This window comes from Molossus molossus, unplaced genomic scaffold, assembly GCF_014108415.1.
Source record: "Molossus molossus isolate mMolMol1 unplaced genomic scaffold, mMolMol1.p scaffold_m16_p_5, whole genome shotgun sequence".
NCBI classification, from domain to species: Eukaryota; Metazoa; Chordata; class Mammalia; order Chiroptera; family Molossidae; genus Molossus; species Molossus molossus.
The window spans coordinates 100,784,754-100,810,258 of NW_023425388.1; the positions used below are offsets into that span (position 1 = coordinate 100,784,754).

General features: G+C 34.8%; 1 protein-coding gene across 2 annotated transcripts in view; it reads left to right on the top strand.

Annotated features, from left to right (window-relative positions):
• The window catches only part of GBE1 (1,4-alpha-glucan branching enzyme 1), a 360,857-nt gene that overhangs the window by 166,459 nt on the left and 168,893 nt on the right, over positions 1 to 25,505 (top strand). For both annotated transcript variants that reach the window (XM_036243257.1, XM_036243255.1), the window contains exons 4-6: positions 17,840 to 17,965; positions 19,249 to 19,384; positions 22,495 to 22,585. In XM_036243257.1, coding sequence (XP_036099150.1) covers positions 17,840 to 17,965; positions 19,249 to 19,384; positions 22,495 to 22,585 — 353 coding nt within the window. The remainder of the gene's footprint in view (positions 1 to 17,839; positions 17,966 to 19,248; positions 19,385 to 22,494; positions 22,586 to 25,505) is intronic.

Here is a 25,505-nt window from a genome sequence, read left to right on the forward strand (position 1 = left end):
TTGTCTCTCTGCCTCTCTGTATTTATGTGCTTTTTATTATTATAAAAATGTGATGATTCTATGTCTGTAGGTTTCCTTTTTACCCCCACTCAGTATGTCATGCAGATCTGAAAAGGTACATTAGTAATTGATTTGAAACAACTCCATACTCCCAAGCTAGCAACTAATATTTATTCCTGCTACCTAGTATTCCTGCATACTATTATAAAAAGAAATAAAAGTGTATTAATATAATTAGTGTACATCACTAAAGCTGTTTCTTTTAATAGCTAAAGTAAATTTATAATTTGTGCTTCCTTGAGCTCTTAAAATCAGGACCACACCTTCATTACCATTGCTTAAAGAACATTTTCTCTTTCCACCATCCTTGCTGCCTGCAGCGGGCTATAGAAGTTCTGTGAATTTACTTGTTGACAGTGGTGAGTGTTTTGCCCGAGTTTATAGTGTCCTGTTTTGTAACTTAGCCTACAGAATATGAAGAAGTCCTTTAGATTTAAAGATTTTCAGTTATATTGCAAGAAGGCTGCTTAAATGTAATACAAAAAGAAAATGTGTGTAAGAGTCTGTTGGTTCTTTTACTATATACAGTCATATCAAAGATCAATTTAGTAGTTTCATTTGTTTTAGTTCTCATAAATTACTTTCAGAACTTAATTATTTAATTAGTGTTTCTAAGAGGTTGAAAACAGTACTTCAGCCTACAGAATCTAAATGGATTATACAACAATGTGTGTGAATGTATGTATATGGATTAATATTATGAAACATAGTTGTGAAGTGCCTCTGAACTTAATGGAAAAAACTCTCCATAAAGGTCTTATTTTATATAAAAATTAGAAAGTAATGAAATAATGTAATTTGAAGAATATACAGGTAATACCTTTGTAAATAACAATGTCACTGACATTTGCATGTTTATATTAAATTGGATTTACTTTATCATCATACTTCATATTGTTAGTTAATGAAGGCCAATTCTATATCATTTATTAAAGAAATTACATTTACAAATAGTCATTTTGAGAAGTTTGAAGTGATAATAATATGAAATAATCTGTAATGTCTTGTACTGGTGATTACAGTAGGTGAGATTTGCAAATCTCTGTTCATGTGGATATTTTCACCATTCATTCAAATGAATCTGTAAATCAAGACTAGAAGTAACACTTCACTCACTTGTAAATTTTCAGATTATTTCTGACAAGTAGGTAATTTTACTGTGGGTACTTACTTGTGTTTCCAGTAAGGGGACCTGGCACTTGGGGAGTCTGCCTAGGGCCTGGTTGGTAGTGTGTGGGTTCTTGACTTTGTGCAGTAAAAGTTTCACAGCATGAGTTCAGGTGACTTTTAGAGGACATTTATTTAAAGCTGGGGACAGTGAAACAAGGAAGGGCTGGGAAATGAGTCTAGGCTGGTCTGCTTTGACTCACTAAGGAGTCAGAGAAAAGGGGGCCTTGGAGACAGGCTTAGGGGCTTTGCCTAGGATGAACTGCTGCTGCTCATTGCTGCCTGGTTGCAAGCCACCTGGGGTCCCTTAGAGTGTAGGGGATATATATGCCTGTGGGGGAAGGTGGGGTATAGGCTTTCTCCTGGGAAAGAGATCTTGCCCTTGGTCCTTTGTCATTAGGATTTTATTTCTCTCTTGCAGGTGAGAATCTTGGTGAGATCTCAGGGGAGGATTTCAACAGAATATTCATCACTTTTCTAGATGTGCTCCTTCAGGGTTGTGGTCCTCAATGATTGGTCAGTGTTGGGCAGGGAGTTGTTAGTCACTGCGGCTAGTCCTAGTGTTGCCTACCTGGTTTTGCTGCTTTTCTGGTTCTGGAGCTAAAATACAACTGAGGCCTAAGTGTTATTTCTAGGGAGATGAACCTCTGTATCCACTGTAAATTGCTCTGTCAGTTTGTTCAGCTATCTGTCTCAGTTTCCCTATTCCACTTGTCTTAGCTCACTGGCCTGTCTCATTTGTAATAAGGTAAGGTATCCCATAAACATTGACCTTTCTTAGAGCAACAACCATAAGGTATTTCATAATTTCTCATCAAAGCAGCAACCTTTGCCATTTCTTTCTAACACATGGACTCATTTCAAAATTAGTAATTGTATCAAAAGTAATTCTAAAATCTGAAGAAATTAATCCTGTGATTTCCTTTCCAAAGCTCTTTTGGTTATTTTCGGTCCCAATTTGGGCATACCTATACAGTTTGTCTTCATAGTGCTGGTACTTTTTGGATATATTTTAGGAGTTTTCTATTTTGCCCATCTAGTGTTGAAATCTGGTCTATTCTCTTAAAATTCTTTATGCCTCCAGTTTCCAGATTCTACCTCCAACTTTTTTTCCCCCCATCTTAGCCTGTTTTATTCTACTTCTTTTTTCATACTTACTTTGACCCTGCAGTGTCTCATATTCCCAATTTCATGTGTTCTTTTCAAACGTGTTTTACCTGAGATCAAAACATCTTCAAAGACCAGTTTAGGTACAGAGTATCCCTGTCCCCCTAATCCTCTCTCTGCTCCCTGAGGATTCCTGTGTATTGTCAACATCCTTTACTTTTTGCCTGATAATCATATTAACTCTGCATATAAAATTTAAATTTTGAAATTTAAATTTTGAAACCAAATTCAGGGAGAAAAAATTTTCCTCATGCAAAACACGTTTTGTTCTACAATTATTTGTCATGAAAAAGCTGATTCTGAATGTATATGTAGTTGTGTATAGGGAGGTGCAAATGGAAATTGTGTGTATGAGCTAATTAATTTGTGACATGTCAGTTATTATCTTTTGAGTTTTGCATTGTTCAGGCCTATGGAGATAATGCCATTTTATTTGATTAAACATCATTCAAGGTTCTTAGGCAAAATGATTGCTTGCCATAAGACTTACCACATGTACTAGTTTCTTCCTTTTATATCTTGCATGGGTGCATCTACGAGGTGCAGAAAGCTAGCTGCAAGGGAGTGTGAACAATTGTGATTTTTTTTTAAGCTTTGTATTTTCTCTGTTATAGGAAGGAATGCCAGAAAGTGGTTTGACTGATCAAAGAGTCAGTCTCTTCTACATTTTTTAATTAAAATTATAAATGGAGTTCCTAAGAACATAGTATTGAAAAGAACATCATCCAGTTTTAGTAATGGCATTTAAAATAGTAATGATAAATATTGTTTTGAAAAATGATTTATAATACAGAAATTGTGAAATATTTTAACAGATGCGTTTGAACTACAGGATAAGATCAGAAACTTGAATAGATTCACCCTACCTTTTTAGGAAGGCATTCCTAACTATAGTGGACTTTTATTAAGTAATATCTGTGAGAATGTTCATGGGTATATTCAGGACTACAAATAAATTAATTATGAACTAAGATATATATCTTTAGTGATTGAAGTGAAATTAACTTTACTAAATGAGACAGTAAATTTGTAGGTGGATTAGATATGAATAAAAAATAATTTTAAATTATTACTGAATAAAAATGTTAAAAATTTAGAGATTAAAACAAATTTTATTGCAAAAGATATTTATTTACAAAATGGTATTTAGTATTATCAAAGTTTAGAAAATATAGTTCTTGTAATTCTGGTGTTTGTTTTATTTCCTTCATGATAATTTTTAAAAAACAAAAGTTTGTCCTTTAGCATTGGAACCTGGCCCCTGTAGCTGCTTCGTCTTTTGCTTTCTCAGGTCTAGCTTTTTTTTTTTATCCTCACCTGAGTACATTTTTCCATTTTTTGTTCAGATAGAGTGGGAGGGAGAGAGAGAGAAACATCGACGTGAAAGGGACACATCAAGTGGCTGCCACCTGCACAGCCAACCAGGGCTGGGGACAAACTGCAACTGAGGACATGCCCTTAACGGGAACCGAACCCAGGTCTCTCTGGACTGCAGGCTGACGCTCTAACCACGGAGCCAAACCAGCCAGGGCTCAGGTCTAGCTTTTATCTTCTAATGCACTAGATTGCAGATCACAGAATCAGAATCAAGGGTGACAGGCCGGGTTGTGATAGTGGATAGAAATAGGGCTCAGGAATCTTTATTTTAAAATGTTCCTCGTCTAGTTCTCATTGCACATCCGGGATTGAAAACTGCTACCAAAGATATACATGGATAAAAGTCTGTTCTTTTTACCGAATTTAGGAGGAAACTGTTCATATTCCAAACATGTCACAGTTTAGTGTACACAAATCAAGTGTTTATTTCCTTCTGTTATGACCACAGGAACAGTATAATACATTTTAGAATGATAACTATAAAAACTACTCTTTTCCTCTTTTTGTTTTAATGCTTATAGAAGTGAATCACTGGTATCTTAAAAATAGACTGTCCATAAATATGTGTTCCTTGACCACTCTCTTTATTTGAACATTGATTCTAGAAATACTTTAAATGTATAGCAGATTTTCTTTTTCTTATATCCATGTACTTTAAAATATCTTGCGCTTATTTTATAATCTTTTATTCTTTTGTCCTTCAGTGTAGACATAGTAGATTTTAAATATGATTATAAAGTCTGGAGAATTGAATGAACACTTTCATTTTTTTTTTTTTTTTTTTTTGGGGAGTATTTTTAAAATAAAAGTATTTCATGCTTTTTTCTTCTTAATTATGTAGGAATCAATATTTTTAAAGGCAGCTTTTATTTAGTATTTTATCTTTTAATACTGTGCCAGAAAAAGAAATAAAATTACACTTTATGACTATTTAGGTGGGTATTATTTTTGGTTATGTTTATAGAAGTATTTGCACTTTGACCAAGTCTGCCTTCAAATAATAATGAATAATAATAAATATGTCCTACAGGACATAACCTTTTCTCATGGTATAGTATATACTATATAATCATTTAATGATTTAAATAGTTACATTTAACTGGAGTTCTTTTACTGAATAGCACTGTTAAATGTATTTTAAATGCCAACATTAATGTTTCACCCTCTTCAATGTAAAGTTTTTTTCCTTACTCTTTATTCTGTTCGTTTTTACCCATCCTAATATGCCAATAGCTATAAATTTCCCCAAGTACTCAGTTAGCCGTAGGTCACTGCATCTCACCACATGGATATTTTTTGAGTCTCACACACAAATCAGTTGGGTAGTTCTCTGACTTCTACTTTATTAACTACATTGTCAGAATTTTCTTGCTTCTTCACAGAACTTGTCAAACATTGAGATCAAAGCTCATTGGCTGTCCTGTGCCCTGTGCTATCTATATAAGATGGGGATATCTATGTTTCATAATTTAAATTTATCTGAACTAGGAAGGCTTAAAGTAAATAGATCTATTGTGAAGATCTATATATACCACTACCTCTTCCCATCATCACTATCTCCACCTCTAGTCCATGAGTCCATTATAAAAAGGATCGCTTTCATTCTTGACCATCTTTTATGACTGATAAGAATGACATAAAAATCAGTTGACAAGAAATTATCCAAACACATACCTGGGATTACATCTGACATGTGGTCATTATCTATTTTCTGTTAAACTGTCTGTTTCATTACTTTCTCATTTCTTGGTGGTTTCACTTATTCCCTATCCATATTTATACACACCAATTTGTAGTTTTCCTTCCCCTAATGCCACTTGTGTCTGGCAAAATACGTGTCTTTTAGAATAAAGTGAGAAAAGAGTGAGTGTTGCAAACTATATTACATACAAAACCTCAATGTATAAAGAATATTTAAATATTGTGGAGAATTCTTTTCATCATTAGCTGTTTTCTTTGATAGTCATTAGTTGTTTTCTTAGAGATATTAGTCTAAGTATGTATTAAATGTGTAACTAAGTTTTCTTAACAGATCTTATGATTTTTAAAATTATGTATTCTGTATCTAGTTTTTGGAATTTCTCTAGCTTTCTTCTAAGAACTGAATTATTTTCACCTCCCATTTTATACTTTATTGCATTGCAATAGCACTTAGAGTGATTGCTTAGAAATTATATTATTTTCTTCAAATGATTTGATTTATTACCATATAGACTTTATAATTATACTTAGTGAAATAGTCTAAAGAGAATTTTAATTTTAATAGTAACAACCCCATCCTAGTACTTCTGAAAATATTTCTTACATTTTTTTTATTGACATTATACCAGATTGTAACTCTGTTTACTTAATAGAATTCTAGCCTTCACTGCCCATGGATGGATCTCTTTGAACCACACTTTCAGTAATGAAAACTAACTGATTTTGGCCCCCCCTTCTCATAGCATTTTTTCTTTTATTACTATATTGATCTTTCAGTATTTTGGACGTTTAAGTCCTATACTTTTATATCATGTGTAATTCATTTGTTTTCTTGTCTAAGACACCTAATCAAACTTTAACCAATTACAACATTTCAGCATTGCTCCTGTTCTTTTCACTTGCTGAGGGATATTGTTTTCAATGTCTGCTTGCTAAACCTCGCATAATCCTTTTGAATTTTGTCTTTTTGCAGTGACCTCACTTTATAAGGCTTTTCAGATAATGTACTTGAAATGAAGCAAATACTTTATCAGTTCTTTTTAAAAGATTTGTCTCAGTCAAAAGACAGTAACAGAAAACAATATTATAGTTATATTACTTAGACTAGAAGGATGGGGCAGTTGGGTGGAAACTTTTGGGAGTAAAATTTCTTATTATAGGTATAGGAACATCTGTCTCTAAATTATTCTAAATACAAAAGCTGCTTTTAGAGTAAGAAGCAACTACGGATCTTCATTTGTTTTGTTTTTTTACAATATTCTGCAGTTTCTTCCCTCCCATGTGTATTATAGAAATGAATGTTTCTATCTCTGTAATTCTATAATTGGTGTTAAATTAGAAACAAAGTAGCTGTGAGTATTTTGCCTCAAAAATAGTATCTTTTTGTCTTGTACATTAGTGTCCTTTATTCCAAAGTTTGGATGATTTGATCTGATACTCATTTTTGTCACATTACAGATTTATTTTTTTCATAGCAAATATGCTTCATCTTTCTTTCAAGGAAAGAATTTTCTTTCTTCTTCTTTTAGTTAATTTATTTATTTTTTTAACGTTAGTGTCTTCATTTCTGTTAGAGAAATCTTTTAACTCTTCTTACTCAAGCTGTTATTGGATGCAACCTTGGAAATGTTTTTTGTTTCTTATTTAAAAAAAAAAAAAAACTGAATTGTGATAGCATCTTTTAAAATAAGAAGTCCCATACAAAGTTAAAATAATGGGAGCAAATAAAAATTTATTAATAGTTTATTGCTTTTGAAGTTCAACTGGTTTCTGTCTTTTTCTTAGTTAAGTTACTAGCAAGGATATCACCTTTTCTTTTTCTTTTGTCCAGTACTGTGTAACATAAGAGCTCAAGGGGCTTAATGTAATCATTTTATCTCTTTTTCACCTCCTTCAATCCCTGAACATTGTAGATTGTATCACAAGGACATGATACTTTTCAGTGATGATTCTATATGCACCTGGCTTATATAAGCTTGTTTGATTAATTAAAATTATGAAACAAAGATGGGAATCTCAAAAATGTATGGACTTTGGTATCCAGAGGAAAATTACAGAAAATTTAAAAATTTTGAAAAATTAGAGGACTTCCAGTCAAGATAGCAGCATAGGTAAATGCAGTATTGCCCCCTCCCACAACTGCATCAAGATTACAACTAAACTAGAGAACAACCATCATTCAGAACCACCTAAAAATGAGCTGGATGGAAGTCCTACAACTACGAAATTAAAGAAGAAGCCATATAGAGACGGGGAGGAGGTACAGAGTCGTGGAAGGGCTGGTTCCACACCTACATGTGGTGGATAAAAATCAGAAGGGTTTCTCAGCTGGGAAGGTCCTCCCTAAGGAGCAAAGAGTCCCTGTTCCACACCAGATTCCCAGCTCAGGGTTCCAGTGCCAGGAAGAGAATCCCCATAACTTCTGGCTGTAAAAACCAGCGGGAACTGAGGCTCAGGGAGGCTGTGGCTGCTGGAGCCCCAGGCAGCTCCTCTTAAACCTGCTCCCTTCAGCCTCCAGCATTGGGGTGGCAACTTAAAAAGCACCAGAGACATACAGCTAAGAACTGAGTTGTTTGGCTTTGGGGCAAGAGCTAAAGAGGCAGCTTTCTCCCGGACACGCTTGCAGAGGCCATTGTTCCTTTGGTGAGCCCTTCCCCCATGGGACAGCCAGATGGGAGCCATATCTAGGACTTCAGCAACCTGGCTCACACTGTTTGCTTTACCTTGGTGATTCCCTGAGGCCCTGCCCCACACAACTTTCAGGCCCACCCAAGCTGTTTCTAGTGAGTTTACCATAGGTATCGCCTGTCTTGGCTCCTATTTCAGAGTTTCCTAAATTCTCTCAAAACAGTAGCATCTGGCCTCATAGCAGCTCTACCTAATACACAGGAACAAATACAGGGAGGCAGCCAAAATGAGGAGACAAAGAAACAGGTCCCAAATGAAAGAATGGAACAAAACTCTAGGAAAAGAACTAAATGAAATGGAGATAAGCAATCTAACAGATGCAGAGTTCAAGCCACTGGTTTATAAGGATGCTTAAAAAACTTAGTGATGACCTCAAGAGCATAAAAAAAAGGACCAGTCTGAAATGAAGGATGCGCAGTCAGAAAGGAAGGAGGCAGTAACTGAAATAAAGAATAATGTATAGGGAATTAATAGCAGAGTATGTAAAGCCAAGAAGCAAGCCATCAGTTTGGAATATAAGGAAGCAAAAACTACCCAATCAGAACAGCAAAAAGAAAAAAAGAATCCAAAAAAAATGAGGATCGTGTAGGAGCCTCTGGGACAACTTCAAGCACACTAATATTCATATCATGGGGGTTCCAGAAGGAGAAGAGAGAGATCAAGAAATTGAAAACCTATTTGAAAAAATGATGACAGAAAACTTCCCTAACTTGGTGAAGGAAACAGACATACAAGTTCAGGAAGCACACAGAGACTCAAACAAGATTAACTCAAGGAGGCCTACACCATGACACGTCATCATCAAAATGCAAAAGGTTAAATACAAAGAGAGAATCTTAAAAGCAGCAAAAGAAAACCAGTTAGTTATGTACAAGGGAGCTCCCATAAGACTGTCAGCTGATTTCTCAAAAGAAACTCTGCAGGCCAGAAGGGAGTGGCAAGAAGTATTCAAAGTGATGAAAAGCAAGAACCTATAACTAAGATTACTCTGTTCTGCAAAGCTGTCATTTAGAATTGATGCACATATAAAGCTTTTCCCAGACAAGAAAAAGTTAAAGGCCAATATTATATGAAATGTTGAAGGGTCTTCTTGAAGAAAAAGAACATAAAAAATATGAGCAATAAAATGGCAATAAATACATATCTATCAACAGTTGAATCTACAAACAAAAGGAATAAGCAGAACAAAAACAGACTTATAGATACAGAGAACTTCTTGTTGGTTGCTAGATGGAGGATTTGAGGGAATGGGTGAAAAATGTGAAAGGAGTACGAATTGGTTGTTAGACTGACAAACTCAAAGGGAAGGAGGTATGGGAGGTGGGAAGAAATAAACCAAAGAATTTATATGCATATATGCATAACCAATGGACACAGACAATAGTATGGGGAAGGCAGGATTGGAGGCGGAACTGGGGAGGAGGGGGTCAGTAGGGGAAAAAGGAGGGACATCTCTAATATATTCAACAATAAAGGTAAGTTTAAAAATTTATTTTTAATTAAAAAGATAATTTTAAAAACCAGAATTTCATACTTACATAAACAATGGTAATATCAATCATAGCTTGTATATAACCATAATTTATATAGTGTTACTAATCAATATTCATAATTCTATCAGAGTTAATACACAAAATGGTTATTTACATATCAGGGCCTTATTTTGAGAAAACTGACTTGATACCTTTATTGGTGACTTGGTCTTCTTCCTTCATTAATTTAAAAATTAACTCAAAGTTCACAATGAAATATATCTTAATGTCAGATAGTATCCCTGATATTTCTAATTAGAAAATGTAGAATGAAATTTCTTCAATTGGCATAGTTATTATTATATATTTTTTGCCAACTGATCATTTTTTTATTTATATAGTCTCATCTCTATATAATAAAGCAAATATGTCAGGTATTGGGTAGAAAAAATAGTTTCTTAGCTTTTTTCTTATGTAAATTTAGAACTTTTATTGCATACTATAGTGATTCCTTTTTTTGATCTTTTAAAATAATTTCATAAGAGTAGGCTAGCAAAAAAAACTGCATATTACAAAATCACTTTTTGAAGGCTTTCCTATTAATTCTGAAGTTCAACAACATTTATTCTGAAGGAGTTTGCTTTTCCTGGGAATCATCAAGGAGATTTATCTTGTTTAGTGAAGGTCACTGAAATGCATTGGTATATGCTTGTCTACTTTTTGGGCATAGGAAGTTAATAAGAGAGAAAATGTGTCATTTATGCCACTCATTAAGATAACTTTATCTTTTAACTCCTTCTGGCACTGACAGAGATGAAGTAAATTTAAGTACATTCTATTTGATTCTTAGAAAGAGATTGACTCAAATTATTTCCTTTATGGCTGTATTAGTTTTCAGTGGCTGCTGCACTGATTTGGTGGCTTTAAACAACAGAGCTTGATTTCTCACAGTTTTGAAAACCAGACATTAAAAATCAGTAAAACTGGGTTGAAATTAAGGTGTTGGCAGGGACATGCCTTCTCTGTAGGCTCTAGGGGAGGATCTGTTCCTTACTACTTCCAGCTGCTGGTGGCTGCTGGCCTTCTTTGACTGGTGTCTGCATCCTCGGTCACATTGCTTTCTCCTCTCTGTGTGTAAATATCCCTGTGCTTCTCAATTATAACGATATGTGTGATTGCCTGGATAATCTGGATAATTTCTCCATTTTTAAGATCCTTACTGTTATCACATCTGCAAAGACACTTTGTTATTTGTATTTTTTTGCCGTATAAAGTATCATTTACAGATTCTAGGGAGCAGGATGTAGATACACGAGGGGCCGTTTTTAGCCTTCCCAAACGCAGAGATGTTTCTTACCTAGTCTTAAGATCAGTTCAAGCAGGAATAGCAAACAAACAAAACTATGTAAAAATGTATAATTATAGATCCTTTGTGTTTACCAAGAAGAGTAGTAGTAATTTTAGTTGCATTAAATGAGATCTAAAACCTTTCTAAAAATATTGCTATGCTATTTTAAAGTTTTGATTATATCTGTGCATTTAAAAATGTTTATACTGTGTTATTTGTAAATATTAAAGAAACATTTATTTCTTCAGGATTCTGGTCATTGGTAGAATCATCAGATTCCCCTTTGGAATATCATCATTTTCTTACTTAATTATGAAGTTTTGATTACTTTTCCTGACACTTTGTTTTTGTTCCACACACTTCTAAATATTAAGAATAAATTGCTCTATGTTCTATATGTATGTGTGTACATTTCTCTCTACAAAAATATTTATGTAGATATAGATATATTTCAGAGACATTTTATACATACAGACAGAATACTGATATTCACATTCACATTGCACATTGCTCATTGTTTTATATATTATATATTTATATATAGTCAATTATATTGTATATTTTATATACTTATATTTTTATGTATATTTCATAGATGATATCAATTATTTGGATATTATATAAATTAGAGGTGATTTATTTATTTATTTATTTTTATTCTCACCTGAGGACATTTTTCCATTTTTGTTCCGATAGAGTAGGAAGGAGAGAGAGAGAGAAACATCTATGTGAAAGGGACACATCGGGTGGTCGCCACCCACATGACCCAACCAGGGCTGGGGACAAACTGCAACCGAGGTACGTGCCCTTAGTGGGAACCGAACCCAGGTCTCTCCGGACCACAGGCTGAACGCTCTAACCACTGAGCCAAACTGGCCTGGGCAATTAGAGGTGATTTAAAAGAAGAAATTATATTGATTTATAAATTAGAAATGTCTTTGCTTATTTATTTTGAGTCATTACCTCATTAAGTCATTACCTTTATTAGTAAATTTTCTCAAGCCCTCTTTAAGCATTTTTTTCTTGAGAAAAGATATATCCTCAAGCCTGGCCAGTTTGGCTCAGCGGTTAGAGCGTCAGCCTGTGGTCCAGAGAGACCCGGGTTCGGTTCCCGCTAAGGGCACGTACCTCGGTTGCAGTTTGTCTCCGGCCCCGGTTGGTCGTGCGGGTGGCAGCCACTCGATGTGCCCCTTTCACGTCGATGTTTCTCTCTCTCTCTCTTCCTCTCTCTCCCTCCCACTCTATCTGAACAAAAAAATGGAAAAATCTCCTCAAGTGAAGATTAAAAAAAAAAAAAAAAAGATATATCCTCAAAGAATATAGTTGTGATTTGGGTAGTAAAATCTGGGAAAATTGAATTATATAATTCAATATCTCCGTTTTTTTCTTGGTCTTCCATTTGTTCACTCATGAAACCCAAAGCTACATTCAATAGCATCTAACCAGCTGAACTCATCTACTATTTTTATATAAAATCGTAGGCTACCTGAGGAGCATCTTATCTCAGTAATTTTCTAATTCTTAGGAGCAATATTTTTGGTGAGAAGAATTTCAAAATATATTCCCATAATGAGTGAATACACACACACAAACACAAATTTTTTCCTGTCTTCACTACTTTAGCAACCGTTTCCTATAGTGTATATTTGAGTTCTAAATGACATTTTCTAAATAAAATTTGACTTCATCAGTTCAGTCAGTCAATTTGGCTTCAGCACAGATGGAAATTTTTTAATTTATATCATTTAATTTACTAATGCCTTGTGATAATAAACTCCCATACGTCAAAGAGATAATTCGACTCATTAAAAAGAGCCTAATAGCCCTGGCCGGTTTGGCTCAGCAGTTGGAGCATCGGCCTGCGGTACAGAGAGACCCGGGTTCGGTTCCTGCTAAGGGCACGTACCTCGGTTGCAGTTTGTCCCCGGCCCTAGTTGGTTGTGCAGGTGGCAGCCACTTGATGTGTCCCTTTCACGTCGATGTTTCTCTCTCTCTCTTCCTCTTTCTCCCTCCCACTCTATCTGAACAAAAAATGGAAAAATGTCCTCGGGTGAGGATAAAAAAAAATATATATATATAATAAAAATAAAAATAAAAAGAGCCTAATAGCCCAGCCATTGTGGCTCAGTGGTCGAGTGTGACCCATGCACCGAGAGGTTGCCGGTTCAATTCCCAGTCAGGGCACATGCCCAAGTTGTGGGCCCAATCCCCAGTGGGGGGCATGCAGGAGGCAGCCAGTTGATGTTCTCTCTCATTGATGCTTCTTTCTCTCTGCCCCTCTCCCTTCCTCTCTCTTTAAAAAAATCAATAAAGAAAAAAAATTTTTTTAAAGGAGACTAATAACATTTTTACCATTTACTTCCAAAATATTATAGTTATACAGAGTATCTATTTGCCCTATACAATTTTTATATTTTCATTAATATATTCCTTTAAAGTGTTTTGATATATTTTTAAAGTTCTGTTTTTAGCACTTAATATATTTAAGGTACACGACATATGTAACTCACTTAGCACACAAATTTGTGTGCAGTTATATAATTCATCTGTTTGCAATTCTTACTAAAATACTTATTTTTTTCTAATTTTGTGGAAGCTCTGCAAGTGAAATGAAGTGATAACAATATAGAAGCATACAAATGGAAAATAAAAGCTACTAAAACCTCTATCCAACCAGCTCAGTATTTTTTATGTCTTTTAAAATACTTTTGTCTATGAGTTTGTGTACATTTACATTAGGAAGATGTAGCACATTATTTTTTATAACTTGAAAATACTTTCTTGCAACCTTCAAAATGTATAATTCAATAGTATGTATTTTTTAACTACTATACATTAGTCATTTATTTCTTCCTAATAAAAGTAACACTAAGATTAATAAACAAGGATATAGCTTTTGGGCACATTTCTGATAATTTCCACCGGCCAAACTTCTATAAGTCAAATTGCAGAGTCAATGAGAATTATTTTTTAAAAATATTTGATGCATATTGACAAATTGCTATTCAGAACTATTATACTATTTTGTATTAATAATAGCCTTAAATAAGAGTTTCGATTTTGTATTACCATGTGAGCTTTTCTTTTTTTTAAACCACTTTATTTATTTTTCTTTATTAATTTTTTTTTTTTTAGAAAGGAAGGGTGAGTGAAAGAGAGAGAGAAACATCGATGAGAGAGAACATCGATTGGCTGCCTCCTGCATGCCCCCCACTGGGGATTTGGCCCATAACTTGAGCATGTATTCTGACTGGTAACCAAACCGGTGACTTCTTGGTGCATGGGTTGATGCTCAACCACTGAGTCAGACTGGTTGGGCTTTTCTTTTTGACTCTAATTTTTTTTTTCCATTGGAGTTGACATACAATGTTATATTAATTTCAGGTGTACAATCTGGTGATGAGACATTATATAACTTACTAGGTGATTACTCTGATAAATCCAGTACCCATGTGACACCACACATAGTTATTACACTATTACTGATTATATTTCCTGCTGTACTTTACATCCCCATGACCATTCTATAACTACCAATTTGTGCTTCTTAATTCTTTCACCTTTCTCACCCCTCCCTGTAACTTCCTCCCATCTGGCATCTGTCAAAATGTTCTCTGTATCTATGAATCTGTTTGTGTTCTGCTTGTTTGTTTATTTTGTTTTTTAATAGCATGTGCTATTTTGAGGTTGTAAATTAAATGACAAAGTCTTATCATCTAAGAACCTTTCATCCAAATTTGAACTCAAAAGGGCAAAAATCTAGGAAGTATCCACTTCTCACACCCTCACCCTCCAAAAAACTTTTGTGGGCAAAGTTTAGTTCAGAAATATGACATTCTTTACTCATTTGAATGTCTCTCATATTTGATTTATTATAATACTCTTAGTTGGTTATTATAGCTATCTAGTCAATCAAAAGCAAGGGGAGGTGTCTTCTCTAGGCAAATGTATTCATTAGGAAAGTCTAAACTACTGTAACAAGGATACCTCTGAAATTCAGGGGCCTAAAGAACAGATAAATTAATTAATTTTTTTATGTAATGACACAGATAAGATTTTGTGGGAAACCTTGTTCTATATATTCAGGGACCTAGGCTATATTTTTACTACTAAGAAAGAAGGAGGAAATTGTGTAATTAAAAGTGTCCACCCTAAGAAGCAACACCAATACAGATAACTCGGGGAAAACACTTCGTCAAGTATATGATTATCTTATTACTATGCTATACACCTGAAACTAACACAAAATGATATTGAATGTAAACTGTAATTGAAAATAAAATTAAGCCCTGGCCGGTTTGGCTCAGTGGTTAGAGAATTGGCCCACGGACCAGAGTTACGGGTTTGATTCCAGTCAAGGCCCTGTACCTTGGTTGCAGTTTGATCCCTGGCCCTGGTTGGGGTCGTGAGGGAGGTAACAAATCAATGTGTCTCTCTCACATCCATGTTTCTTTCTCTCCCTCTCTCCCTCTCCCTCCCTCCCTCTTCCTCCACCCTTCTTCCCTCCCTCTCTTTCTCCCTCCTACTCTATCTGAAAATCAATGAAAAAAACTCCTTGGATGAGATTTAAAAAAAAAAAAATTTAAAAAGAAGAACACACTATCAGAAATGAAGAAACAGAGTTTTAAAAAACAAATATATTGAAGTCTTTCAGTGAATGAGTAAATAATCTGTTGTCAGGTGTAGGATTTGATTTTATCCTACCTACAAGCTTATGTTGACCTGGATTGTTGACAAGCTTATTGTTTCCTGGATTGTAGCAGAAAACATAAGACTCCTGAGTCTGAGACAAATGGTTTTATTTCTCATAGCACAGAAAGCAGCATGAGCATCACATCTGCATAAGTCCCCCTTGCCTTCCATGTTCCATAAGGTTGACACTGTATGGTCCAGATGGATGCTACTCACTCAGTTGGTTTGCCTCATAGCTGAGGAATATTCACCTTGGAGAATCTATTCTTCTGTAGCAAGCAGTAATCAAGCTTGTGCTGTATCTTCAAGGAAGACATTTCATGTCTCAGGGTTGTTTTGCTACCCACACTACTGAGAACCGACCCCTGTCAAGAGTGTTTAGCACCTCCTATTTGTGGTATACCCAGCAAAATATGTAGGAGTGTAGGAGACCCATAGAAGGGCCATTTCTTTCAACCCCCATCACTCAGTAGCCTCCAAAGATATAATATGTGTATAGCAAGATAAATTAATGTTCTAGAGAATGAAGAAATTATATTCAACATGAAGAGTTTCTTCATTTTCTTAAAATTTCAAATATTTCTCCACCAACAGATACCTTTAAAAATAGTTATCCATTTTCCTTATGAGGAGTTTTACATCTATTGCAATAGAGAGAAAAGATAGATGGATGGATTAGGCAGAATGCTATTCAGTGAAAACTGATTTCTAATATTTTATTTCTCCATGGCCTGTTTTGTGTGGATAAGTGAGCAAAAGGTCCTTTTTCTCAAACATATCACTGCTATATATTTTACTAGAAATTCATGTGGCTGAAGGACAAATGTTTTGGGGTAAAATATTCCAGAGGTGGGTTGAATTTGTTTGTTCATGCATTTGTGATAATTGCTTGAATGATAGCAATGCTTGGCTATGATTGGCTTCAATAAGTGGTAGGCATAATGAATGAGAACAAATTGATTTCATGTAAGTTAGACATTTCTTTTCAACATGGACCTGCTCCCTCCATCATGAATTATGATTTATTTTTTGAGTCCAAGAAAAGTACTGTGGAAGTCTGTTAGGAATAAGGACCTGAGTATTGGAAGTTTGGTGTTCAGCTTTTGGCTCTGCCACTCAATGACTTTGGGATTTTTGGCAATTTACATAATCTCAATATTTGTGTCATAAAAGATTCTTTAGAATCAAGTGAGCTATGACTATGAAAGTTTTTTCTAAATTATAAAACATACAAATACTTAACTACCAAGAATTTTGCAAACTTGAGCTTTTCTCTACTAAGGGAAACTGAAGAATATGTCCTCTCAGTGTTCAGAATATTGTATACCTCGTAATCTGAACATTTTTTGGTCATAGTCTACCTCCTTTTAGAATGATTAATTTATAAAGAACTTTAAAAAAAGCTCTAATTGCAGTCACTTGGATACTTTGTTCATGTAGCTCACTTTTTTGTCTAATTTTGCTGATCAATTCAGTCCTCTATTTCATTGTAAGTCTAAAATGGTGGATTCAGTAAAATTGTACTTATATTTTACTCTTATTTTTTATTGTTGATAACAATAATGATATTATTGTCAACTAAAGAGTAGATGGCTAAAAGGTAAAATGTTTTGTTTTATATGGTAAAGCACACTTGGAATTGGAGAAGTTGAAAAAAGGTAGAAGATATTTGTAGGTGTGTGTGTGTGCATAATTAATGAAAAACATTTTTCTCCTTTAGCTTTTTGAAAATGCTATAATTAATTGCTATGGAAAGGAAAAGAAAGAGATGGTGATATAAGTCACTTGTCACTTTTTTAATAATAGAGTAGGATTATTTCCTCCTGGTGATTGGTTTATGGACTGAAGTTCCCAAATAGTATTCATGTCTTTTTATTATATACTGTATGCTGACTTTAACCACTCTAATGCTTGGTTTGCAGAGTGATGGAAATTGCCAGAGAATCATAAAATATTCTAGCTGGAAGTTACTTTAAGGATCATATATTGTAGCAGATGAGGAAAGCAAGGTCCATAGAATTTAAACATCTTTAAGGTCATACATCTGGTAGTTTAGATTCTTAGCATCATTCCTCCTTTTCTGTCTTTTAGCAGCGCTCATAAATTATTATGCATTATCTTAGTTTTGAAGTATTTTAAAGCAATAACATTTTGTACTGTTTTTTAGGTGGTTATTAGAAGCAAAAGTGGAGAGATTTTGTATCGTATTTCACCATGGGCGAAGTACGTGGCTCGTGAAGGTGACAATGTCAATTATGATTGGATACACTGGGATCCAGAACACCCATATAAAGTGAGAACAACACATCTTTAAATAAATGCTTGTTTCAATATTTCTAGGAAAATTAATTTTTACTTTTATAACTTTTATAGTAATGTTCAACTTTTCAGTGCTGGTTTAATATTTTATGTTATACTGCATCCATTCACTATACATATATCAGAGTCTGTCATCTGTAGCCAGTAAATTATAAAAGTGAGTTTTTTTATCATGTATTTCTGAGATTTAAGAGGGAAAGAAAACCAAATCTCTGCATAGTGACCTATAAGGAATACTGATTATCTTTTAAAATCTTAACCAAAATTTTTGATTTATCAAAGACTCTTCAGTGATGTTCCATTTCTCTCTGTCATCGGTTTGAAGCAAGATCGGTGTCCTTAAGAACAAGAAATAGTGAGGGCATTTCATGAATGTATAATCAGGGTAATTGCTAAGACTGTGTTATTCACAAGTTACAGGTATCTTCGAGCTCACTTTTCTGTCCTTTAAGTTACTGGACCTTGTTGATAAGTGCTTGGCATTTAATAACTATATATGCATCTCACAGCTCTTATGTGTGCTCAAAATATATCTTCACTCAATGATAAGGCATAAGCCATTACATTATTGCTCTTTTAAAATAGGTTCATTGCCCTGGCCGGTTTGGCTCAGCGGTTAGAGCGTTGGCCTGTGGATCGGGGAGTCCCAGGTTTGATTCCTTCTAAGGGCACGCACCTTGCTTGCAGTTTGTCCCCGACCCCAGTTGGAGTTGTGCAGGTGGCTGCCAATCGATGTATCTCTCTCATGTTGATGTTTCTCTCTCTCTTCCTCCCTCCCTCCCTCCCTCCTGCTCTATTTGAAGGTAAATGCAAAAATGTCCTCCGGTGAGGATAAAAAAAAAAAGGTTAATTAACATGATGCTAAAAAGAATTTTTTTCTCAAAAGGAAATTTAAAAAAATGTTTTTTTCTTTATTGATGTTAGAGAGAGAAAGAGAGAGATAGAAACATCGATGAGAGAGAACATCGATTAGCTGCCTCCTGCGTGCCCCGCACTGAGGATCAGGCTCACAATCTGGGCATGTGCCCTGACTGGGAATTGAACTAGTGTACTCTTGGTGCAGGGGTCGATACTCAACCACTGAGCCATACTGGCCAGGCTCAAAAGAAAATTTAATGGATGTAGCCAATTATTTTTATATGTAAAATCAGTTCCAGAGTATTTGAGCTGATCCACCATTTCATTTAACACGCTTTATCAGCTGGTGTCATGCCTGCGTTTCTGTTCTGATTGTGTATCTGACTTTATGTTCTGCAGTTGAAGCATTCCAGGCCAAAGAAGCCAAGAGGTGTAAGAATTTATGAGTCTCATGTGGGAATTTCTTCCCATGAAGGAAAAATAGCTTCTTATAAACATTTTACATGTAATGTACTACCAAGAATCAAAGACCTTGGTAAGTAAAGCTATGATTTTTATTCAGATAAAGTTTTAATGAATCTGTTCTCTTATTAGAAAAGCTAATTACAAGTGTCTCTTTTTTGTGTTAAGAGATTAAATGTGTAATAGAAATGCATTTTATTTTAGGCTTCTCAAATTGCCCTGTAATAGTGATGGCATAGAAAAGAGATATGGGATAATAAGAATTCAAGATATTATTACAATTTCAATTTTAAATAATGTGAAGTATTGAAAAATTGTAGATAAATATATAAGCATAATTACATTTTTACGGCAGAGAACTTTTATCACTTTAAGTGGTCATTGAGTAAAGCCTGTTCATTTTAACTTGTTAGGGGAAAAAATCACACATTTGTAAGATGACTGGAACTTATTTTATGTTAGAGTCACTGTAATATGCAGCTCTTGTCTGGAGACATATTTGGCAAATATTTATGATGCATCTTCTATGTGAAATACATTGTTGTAGATGTTTGCGTTTGGAACTAATGACATGTACCCTGTCTTCATGGGAGTAGCTAGGAGAGTGAATAGCTGAATTATTGATTCAGTATGCGTTAAATCTGTGGCTTGTTTTTTTTTTTTTTTTTTTTTTCTTGGTTAGTAAAACCTTTATTTACCACTGTAATATCACATATTTCTTTCTTTTTTAATCTATTTATTTTTGTTACAGATGTTTCTCCTTTTTCCCCCACTGATTTACCCCTTCCCCTCCCTCCCCACTCTGTCCCCAGCTTTGTTGTCCATGTTCATTGTTCATGCAGACGTGCATATAAGTTCTGTGGTTTATTTCTTCCCCACCACCCCCTCTTCTGGGGATTGTCAATCTGTACCCCACTTCCACGTCTCAGGGACTACCCCATTGCTCAGACTGTTATGTTCATTATATTCCACAAATAAGTGAGATCATATGATACTTGTCTTTCTCTGTTTGGCTTGTTTTGTTTAGGATGATACTTTCCAGGTCCCTCCATGTCCTCTCAAAGGATAAGAGATCTTTCTTTCTTACAGCTGCATAGCACTCCATTGTGTATATGTACCACAGCTTTTTTATCCATTCGTCTACTGATGGACATTTGGGCTGTTTCCAGATCTTAGCTATTGTAAATAGTGCTGCTACAAACATAGGGGTACATATATATATTCTTTCTGCTTGGTGTTTCAGGCTTCTTAGGGTATATTCCTGGAAGTGGGATCACTGGGTCAAATGGAAGTTCAATTTTTAGTTTTTTGAGGTAACACCATATTGTTTTTCATAGTGGCTGCACCAGTCTGTATTCCCACCAGCAGTGTACTAGAGTCCTCTTTTCTCCACACCCTTGCCAGCACTCATTTGATGATTTGTTTATGGCGGCCATTCTGACAGGTGTGAGGTGATACCTCACTGTTGTTTTAATTTGCATCTCTCTGATGATTACTGATATTGAGCATTTCTTAATATGTCTCTTAGCCATGTGGCTTTCTTTTTAGAGGTATGTTTTTATTAATCCTTTTGCTGCATATATTAGCACCTGCTCCAGTGACGAGGCAGGAAGATAAAGTACGTTAAAGTTTATAAATTTATGGTTCAAGATTTTTGTTATATATGGATCTTAATTATCTGTGATAATGAGGTCAGGTTCCGGAAATCAAAATTAAATAAATGTATAGGGAATTTAATATTGACTATATTTAATAGATATTATGTTAAAATTGTTGTATTTGAGATGTTCTGTAATTTTATAAAGTAACAAATGATTCATGACTTGGTTCTTGTAGATTTGGCAGAATCTTTGCGTTTTGACTTGCATTGTCCAGTATTCTCAACAGAAATAAATGTAGGAATGATTAATACTATAAAATTAATAATAAAAAACTAGAAATTGGTGCTTGATTGTGAGAATAATATTTATTATGTAATATAGAAATAAACTGCAAATTTTATGTTTTATGAAGTATATAATTCATTTCTGCTATCTGAGTGGTAATTTATGTACCTATTTATATCAAGCCAGGTAGTTAATTTTATTTTTTTTGCAGTATAAAGACAAATACTTATAAGATTTTCAGAAAATTATGAACATGGAGTTTGTTATTTTTTAAACTTATGAATTTCTAATTCCAAATGTGAATTTGTTATTGTTCCAATGTTAATTATGTACTGAAATATGTGTACAAGAAGCTACATTAAAAATAATTGGACTTTGAGAAGAGAATGAGTATTTTCTATGCATGCTACAGAAATATAACTTACCAAGAATCAAATCATATTAGAAAATTATACCAAATTGTACTTGGACGGAGAAAGATCTGTTTTTTTTATTTTTTTTAAAGAACATAACATTTTACAGTATTTATTAATGTGTTTTAATGTAAGCAAGTAATCAGAGAAGAAATTTTTGCTTTTTAATTGTTTTATTTTAAAAAAGGCAGTGCCTACCTTTTTTGAGTCACTTCTTTTAGTGTTAGTGCCCAACATTTTCAGATAGAGAAAGGAAGGTTGTGTGTGCACAAGCAAGTTTAGAGTAATTTTATAGGTGCAAGAAATAGTGGAAAGTAGAAGAATTAATGTTGATTCGTAAAAGCTACCATGTAGAAAAATGGATTTGCTGCTATGTCTTATACTATATAATAGAACAACTAAAATATAAAGGAAAAGGTAAAATATAAAGTATATGGCATGCAATTGGTTATTTTTATTTATTTATTTATTTAATTATTTATTTTTTTCAAACCGTCCAGGGCAGTTATTTTTATTTAGCATTCAGTCTTTAGGATGAATATTACGAGTGCAGCTGGGGTTTAGCATATGCAGATTGCCATCTTTAATATCCTAAATCCAAATTAAGAATATATTTGCATAATGTATTACTTGTTAAACTGAAAACATTTGAAATAGCTAGTTAAAGTATGTATAACTCTCAAGAACTAACTGTCCAATTTGTGTTAGAAGGTCAGACAAGTAAAAAGTATTAAAGTAGTAGGACTTTTCAAAATGATCAGGTCATTTATATATAAATAATTATATGTAAAACTTAATGTTTTTAACAAGGATTCTGTGTGTATATATAATTTTATTCCTTTTTTTAATGTAGCTTTTAATCTCTGACTTTTGCTGATATATAGGATACAACTGCATTCAGATGATGGCAGTCATGGAGCATGCTTATTATGCCAGTTTTGGGTACCAAATCACAAGCTTCTTTGCAGCTTCAAGGTAAAATGAAAGACTCGTTATATTCATTCTTTTCTCAGAAAAAGCAAAAATAGTAAAATGAATTATTACATTTTATAAGTCATTTTGTAATCTGTTTTAGGGTTAACAAAGTTAATAGCGCTTAGTGTATTTTACTAAGGTGAAAGACTTGTTCCATCTAGTCATAAGAGTTGGCCTTGATTTAATGTTGCTTTTCATTAAATGATTTCTGATCAAGAATATCCAATTACCTGCTAAAATTTTTATGTATTTGGAGGCCTACGCTTTAGTCAGAAAACCATGTCAATGGAAGCCATTATTACCAGAGCTCATATCCTTTTATGGAAAAAGATTGACTCATGTAGGAAGGTGACTGAGGAGTCCATGGGTAGGACATATACTACCTACAGAAGGACTGCCCTTCTTCCCAGGCTGAAATATACGGAATGTAGCCTTATGTAATTGAAGAGGTGCTGACCTGAATGACCACAAGTTGAACAAGTTTCATGTTGTCTTCGCCTCACAGAGATTATTCTGTGGTGGCATATAGACATGAATCCAGTAATCATATATATTATGATTTCTATTTGTAACAGCAGCAACGCAGAAAATAGCAGAGTGCTATAATACATAGAATCAGAGGTCTGATCCAAATACATTATAAATGAACTACTGTTAGAACTAAGATCTAAAGCAGGATTAAAAGTTAACTTGGGACAGAATTCCAAAATGGCGGCAGAGTGAATGGAAGATACACAGACCGTCTCCCAGGACCAAACGGGAATTACAACTAAAATAAAGAAAAATCATTGGGGAAAAGCAACAGAAAAGCAGCTTGCGAGGATCATATAACTAGGGACACTGACTCGATCCTGGTAGGATTGTAGAGGTGCAAGAGGGGGCTGGGAGCCCATAGACAGCAGTGGCTTTAGCTGTGAGTAGCGCCCTCCAGTTAAACAACCAAGTGGCTCCACAGCCCAGAGCCAGGACAGATGCTAAAATAGCCACAGCCACTCACCTTGGGCTCTGGCAGAGGGAGGGCTGACTGGACTGGAACTGTATAGGGACACTCAGGATTTGAAGGGCACTCAGAACTTTTCCTGAGTTGCAGCCATGAAGATGGTGGACAACTTATTTCTTGCCAGGGCTCTAGGGAGAGGCCGCGGCCCCTCCGTTGGAGATTCAACCCCACCCAGGTGGGCCATTGAAATGCAAATTGAGACTCATTAACAACCAGCATCTGCCCCACCCTCAGGAAATCCCCTTACTCTGAGCTTCTGAGGGAGTTTTTCATTCACCTGAGAACCCAAGGCTCTTCAAGTAACCTCGACTGCTAACCTCCAGGCAAAAAGCTAGAAGATAACTGAACCTTTCCTGGGCAAGCAGCTCTAACGAGGAAAGTAAGACTTAACAGTGATGTTTAACGTGGCTGTGATAGCCAAAATGGTGAAACAAAGAAACAAAAGCCAAATGAAAGAACAAGAGACCTCTACTAAAGATGAGATAAATGGGGAACAGTTAAGCAAGTTAACAGAGCCAGAATTCAGAGCCATGATCTTGAGGAAGCTCAACAGCATGAGTAAGGACATCAACACCATGAGTAAAGACACAGAAATGTTGAAAATCAACCAGTTAGAAATTAAAAACCACCAAGAAGAAATGAAGAATGACATATCAGAAATAAAGAACACTTTGGAAGGTCTAAACAACAGAGAAGAAGAAGCTGAGGACCGGATCAGTGAATTAGAGGACAGGGTAGAAAAAAATAAACCAATCAGAAAACTAAAAGGAAAAAACAATTAAAAAACAGAAACAGGAAGACAGCTTAAGAGAACTGTGGGGCAACTGGAAATGTAATAACATTTGCATCATAGGAGTCCCGGAAGAAGAAGAAAATGAACAAGCGTTACAGAATATATTCAAAGAAATAGTGACAGAAAACTTCCCTAATTTGGTGAAGGAAGAAGGCATTCAAGATGAAGAAGCACAGAGAGCCCCAAGTAAGAAGAACCCAAACAGGCCCACACCAAGACACAGAGTAATTAAAATGCCAAAAATTAAAGACAAAGAGAGAATCCTAAAAGCAGCAAGAGATGAGCAACAGGTTACCTACAAAGGAAACCCCATAAGGCTCTCAGCTGACTTCTCACAAGAAACACTACAGGCCAGAAGGGAGTGGCATGAAGTGATCAAGGTCATGAAAAACAAGGATCTGAATCAAAGACTACTCTACCCAGCAATGCTATCATTCAAAATAGGTCAAATCAAGAGCTTTCCAGATAAAAAAAAAAAAAGGCTAAGGGAATACTGTAGCACCAAACCAGCATTGCAAGAAATGTTAAAAGGAATGTGGTAATTAGCAGGAGAAACAGGAACAAAAATATAATCACAATAAACAAGAATGGCAATGAATAAATACATATCAATAATCACCTTAAATGTAAATTGATTGAATGCTCTCATAAAAAGACACAGAGTAGCTGATTGGATAAGAAAGCATGACTCATCTATATGTTGTTTATTAGAGACCCACCTCACAACAAAAGACTCACACAGGTTGAAAGTGAAGGGATGGAAAAAAAAACTTCCAAGCAAACGAGAAGCAAAAATAAGCTGGGGTAGCAATACTTATATCTAATAAAGTAAATTTTAAAATGAAGGTCATAACTAGAGACAAAGAAGGCCACTACATAATATTGAAAGGATCTATCCAACAGGAAGATAACCTTGATAAACATATATACACCCAATATAGGATTACTAAAATACATTAAAAATCTTCTGGAGGACTTCAAAGGAGAAATCGACAGCAATATAATCATAGCAGGGGACCTCAACACCCCGTTGACACCACTGGATAGATCCTTTAGACAAAAAATTAGCAAGGAAACAAAAACTCTAAATGAAGCACTAGACCAAATGGATTTAATCGGTATCTACA